Raw genomic sequence first — 4,760 nt, 5'->3', positions numbered from 1 at the left:
ACAGAGAGACGCAGAGATACACACAGAGACACACACAAAGAGACACATAGAGACACAGAGATACACACAGAGACACACAGAGACACACAAAGAACTACAGAGACACAGCGAGAGAGAGAGAGAGAGAGAGAGAGAGAGAGCACACAAACATATTAAACCAAGCTAAACAGAAATGGTTTATATCTGTTTTTCATAGTGGTTACACAGATAGATCACTCTGTCTTCACACAAACTTCATGTGGTGAACTATTCTAATTCAAAATCAGTATGTTGTTGTTGGTGAGTCAGGGAGTTATGAAGGAAAAGTGCAGAACAGACTCCGCCAAGTTCAAAGTAATAACTAAAGTGATATCATTCTTAGTCAGCTGTTTATGCATAGCAGCACATATTCAGAGACCTGCTGCTGGTCCATGGCCCAGGGTTTGGGAATCTCTGCTTGAAATGTTGTACTCCCACCAAGAATGCTTGTGAGGAGAGACTGTCTGAAAGTGCGTATCATTATCCCCATTTACGTAATTAATTGCATTTAGCCTTCAAAGACACCCAAAACATTCTTCAGTGGAGTTCAGCTCTGACTTTAGTCATTGGGAACATGTAGAAACACTTTGACTGTCAGACTCGGTCGGATGACACACAAGATCTTTAGGATATTAACTTTAATGTCTTTTTCTCACCACATGAGGGTACTTCTTCTTCTGCTGAGGAGTTCTGCTCATCTGTGGACGGCTTCTTTTTACCCAGCCCGATGATTTTAGTGATCTTCTTCCCTGCTCCCTTCCCCACCGTCCCAGTCTTCTGCTCAGACTTTGAGTTCTTCTTTCCTTTTGCTGAGAGAGAGAGAAAGAGAGAGAGAGAGAGAGAGAGAGAAAGAGAGATTTTTTTTTATTTTTAGAAACCTTTATTTTATTAAAACAACATGAAAAAACTAAAAATCGTTGCCATGGCAATTAATTAGACACAAAACAATCAAAACAGTTTCTCTTCACAACATTTTAAGGAGCATTGAATATTAGTTAATCTCCAGAGACAACATTTTGCTTCTTTGTTGCTCCGTTTCTCAATGAAATCCTGCATGTTGTTCATATTTTTGTTCGTGTTCAGTTTCTGTCTTCACACAGTGTCGGCTCTCTGGTTCAGTTTGCTTTTGTTAAGCACTGTCACACACCCTTTCACTAAGTAAAGAAACAACAATATTGATAATGTCCTACCTCTCATTTATCTTAACTATTAGTCTTGTACTTTAGGGCTCACATTAATGGTATTTAAAACACAGCACTGTGTGATTGCAGTGTTTTATGATGGGGAGTTCAGGAGACGATCAAACACAAGTTATCACACAATCAAACACAAGTTACTTTTGGCCTTCTAAACAAAACGCATTTAAAAAAAACAACACGCCAATGTCCATCTGCAGCCGTTCTGTATTGTTACTTGTGAACGTTGGCAACCCTACACACATGTAGCAGGTAAAAAAAGCTGCCAGCTGCAGCGACGGCTAGCGGTAGCTCTGGAAATCGCTAATTGAGATAGTTGAAAGCTTTGGAAAAAGCTAGTGGACCTGGAATTTGGATTGTTTAGCCGTGGCCCTAAGCACAAGATTAGCTGTTACTCTCTCATTTTCTGATGGTAGTTGAGGCAGCCTTAATTTCAGGCGGGACAGACTGCCTCTGCTATAAAAACACTGCAGGAAACAATATATTTTAATGCCATTCACTTAAGTGTCAATACAACAGTGTGGTTCGCATACTGACATCTCTCCTGTTGCCTCTACATGGTACCTCCTCTATGGTTGCTATTGTTGCTCATTTTAACTTCCCAGTTCTTCTTCTTTTGATTTTAATGAACCAGAAATCATCATTTCCTATGCACTAGAGAGGGGTTTTCCCAGGACACTCCTTCCAGACATTTTGTGTTCACCACAAAAACTAAAACGCACTCATGAACAGGATGGAAATGATTCACTCATCTGTTTGCAACAGATGTTTTTCCATCTCCAATGTGAGGGTCCAAGGATCAGACGTCGTATGTTGTACAGATTGTAAAGCCCTCTGTGGGAAATTTGTGATTTGTGATATTGGGCTATACATTCAATGAAAATTGAATGTTTATTTCCCAGAAAATGTTACAGATTGTGTAGTTATTGCTGCTGTGGACTCACCTTGGTCCTTGCAGTCGCTTTGTCCGTTCTCATGAGTGGCTTCACCATCGGAGCTCGGTCTGTCACACGAGGCCTTCTGGCAGTTAGGGAGACCATACAGAGGAAGAAGAATGGAGGCACAAGAATGTACAAAGTTAACAAAACTATACTTCTTTATACAGAAAAAAACACAAGTTGACATAGTCAATTACACACACACAGCTGTCTAACTATATTGTACAAATCCTTAAAAGCATCTGCAAAATGGTATAGATGAATAATCAGGCTGGGCTGGTGTTTGCTGTGTCAAGTTGGGAGCAGTTTGTCATTAAAGAGCCTAATTTTCCATCCCTAAACACACAGTCTTTGCAAAAATGACATAGTCAAAGTCTCATTGCCTCACCTATAATAAACGGTGGAACGTTGGACACAGTGACTTTTACTGCCAGTGAGCTGAGAGGATAAACAGGTAGGAAGTTATCGCCTTTATGAAGGCACACACATGTGCTGGGTACAGTATGTCTCCAGTGTTATGTTACCTGCTTTTCTCCGAATGAAAACCAATAACGCAATTTCCCTCTTGTGCCAAACAGAATGAAGTCGTATTTGGCAAACAGCTTTTCCTTCCCGGTGTGATTGTGTTCAATCATGGCAAGAAAAGAGGCCCTTATGCGAATAAGGTATATTTGCAGATTTGTTTGTTTGTCTAGTACAACAAGATCCAATTAAGCCAACATTGACATGTGAGGAAGACGAGACAAGAAAAACAAATCCTCTATTTCCTCTCAGGTTGACAAAAATTAACAGTCCTTTACTGGGACATATGGTACACAATCGTGTTGGGATTTGATAGCTTTTTAAAAAATCTGAATCTTGCATCAAGTCCTCTTATCAAATCTGAATTATTTTTAATCCTTTATTGATTCAATTTTGGTTTCACTTTCATTACTTGTGATATAAGTTATACCTTAAGCTGCACTGATCCATATTGTCATATATTGTCAATTAATCCGATGACTAATATAAAAAGAGTCACTTATAGTGACAAACCCTCAAAGAATGATCACTGTCAGCCCCCTCAGTTTTCTCAGGTGGAGACCAAACCAGAGCTAATAGGAGAGTGAATATTGGACTTAGATTCATGAGGTGGACACAAACTTGAATCCAAATGAATGCTAATGTTACACTTTTCTTTTATCTTTTCTTTCTTTCTTTCTTTGTTTTGTTGTAATGTAATGTCTTATGCATATTTAATTTTATCTTTGTAATTTTGTAAAATTTTAATATTATATAGGTGGAGGCTTCAAATAAGCCCAGTTGGCTTTCTGTCTCTTCCTGCACTGTGATATTATCTCTGTTATGTTTGATTATTTAAAATTTTATTGTTTGAATTGTGCAAAATAAAAAATAAAAAAATAAAAAATCTACACTGCGTCAGCTTGATGTGTAAACTGTTAGCTAAGTATGTTCACTATATCAACCTTAAATATGGCAATGTTGTGATTACAGCTTGTTCTGCTGCCCCCAAGTGGTCAATGCATCACTTTCTGCTGCTTTATCTTAAAAATTCCAATTGTAAATAAAAAAAAGGTAAAGTCATAAATAATGAACAATCAAAGAATCAGTTGAGATCTGGAATACCTTTCTGTTGGCTGAGAAGGCAGACTAAAGGTCTTGATTTAGAACTATTCTGAACCGAAACTGTGTTGGACTTGTTAATCTGTAAAAACAGTCCTCTTATGACAGTGTGGTGTTTGGGTCCAGATACACCAGAATGTACATAAGTTTGGACAGCATGGTGGAAAGATAGGAATTGTGTTTACCTTTTCCAGTTCGGGTTTGTGAACTGGTGATCCAGATCCAGCTCTATCCAAGTCTACACTCCCATTAACACACACCTCTCTCATCACCTGGAAAACACAAGATAGTACAGTGTTAGCTAATGAGGCTACTGTTCACATTAGATAAAGTGAGGGAGTTCAATCTGTACACTGCCGTGTCTAACAGGGCCGGTGGAATGTTAGGTCCTTACCGTGATCAGAACACATGGGTGGATCCCTTATTACATAATTAAGCAGCTCATTGCTTCAGCCTAGAAAGCATGCCTGGAGTAATGCAGGCCACATGTACGGTGAACTCCCTCATCTCTCATATCCCATCATGCTACTGAATGGCAGCCAAGGGATCATAAGGCAATGCAGACCATGCAGTGGAGTAACTACAGGAGGTAGAGAGCGTGCATGCATGTGGTGTAGAAGTTGGTGGAGGGGGGGGTGTCTGCTACACACATTAGACACCACAGAGTTTTACAATGTCCATGGAATCCTTATGCAATAAGATCCAGTGAATAGGGGTGAATGAGATCCGCAGGGCTCTGGACGGGGCGCCAGTATGCATTACCGTGACCTCATTGGACTTCAGATCTGGCAACCCAGCATCAGATCTGCCAATCCTAGGGGTGTTTGTAGATGAGGGGTGGGCAGCGGGAAATGAGATTTCTGTCAAACCACCACGTATGCAAGTCGGCTAATGCACTCTCTGACACACGCACGCACGCACGCACGCACGCACACACGCACACACACACACACACACACACACACACACACACACACACACACAC

The 4,760-nt window shown here is 40.2% G+C and overlaps 1 protein-coding gene across 2 annotated transcripts; it reads right to left on the bottom strand.

Annotated features, from left to right (window-relative positions):
• Positions 1 to 410: 410 nt before the first annotated feature.
• Positions 411 to 4,744, bottom strand: LOC116379345 (actin filament-associated protein 1-like). Of its 2 annotated transcripts, none has more exons than XM_031841291.1 (3): positions 3,961 to 4,744; positions 2,159 to 2,234; positions 411 to 827 (listed from the first exon to the last, which is right to left on the bottom strand). In XM_031841291.1, exons 1-3 carry the CDS (start codon positions 4,042 to 4,044, stop codon positions 643 to 645), a joined length of 345 nt encoding a protein of 114 aa, XP_031697151.1. In that variant the 5' UTR covers positions 4,045 to 4,744; the 3' UTR covers positions 411 to 642. The 2 variants fall into 2 exon arrangements, with proteins under 2 accessions (XP_031697151.1, XP_031697152.1); XM_031841292.1 differs by having other exon boundaries at positions 2,159 to 2,231.
• Positions 4,745 to 4,760: the final 16 nt, after the last annotated feature.

Source organism: Anarrhichthys ocellatus, unplaced genomic scaffold (genome assembly GCF_004355925.1).
Source record: "Anarrhichthys ocellatus isolate YVR2014 unplaced genomic scaffold, GSC_Weel_1.0 scaffold4152, whole genome shotgun sequence".
Taxonomy (NCBI): Eukaryota; Metazoa; Chordata; class Actinopteri; order Perciformes; family Anarhichadidae; genus Anarrhichthys; species Anarrhichthys ocellatus.
This window is presented reverse-complemented; position numbering and strand designations above follow the sequence as displayed.

What these genes read in the sequence shown, in the direction of transcription:
- LOC116379345 (XM_031841291.1), bottom strand. Translation starts at nt 4,044, where the DNA reads ATGAGAGAGGTGTGTGTTAATGGGAGTGTAGACTTGGATAGAGCTGGA. An exon ending in ACAAACCCGAACTGGAAAAG is followed by an intron (nt 2,235 to 3,960) that starts GTAAACACAATT and finishes CCTAACTGCCAG; the next exon opens with AAGGCCTCGTGTGACAGACC. An exon ending in AAGCGACTGCAAGGACCAAG is followed by an intron (nt 828 to 2,158) that starts GTGAGTCCACAG and finishes TCTCTCTCTCAG; the next exon opens with CAAAAGGAAAGAAGAACTCA.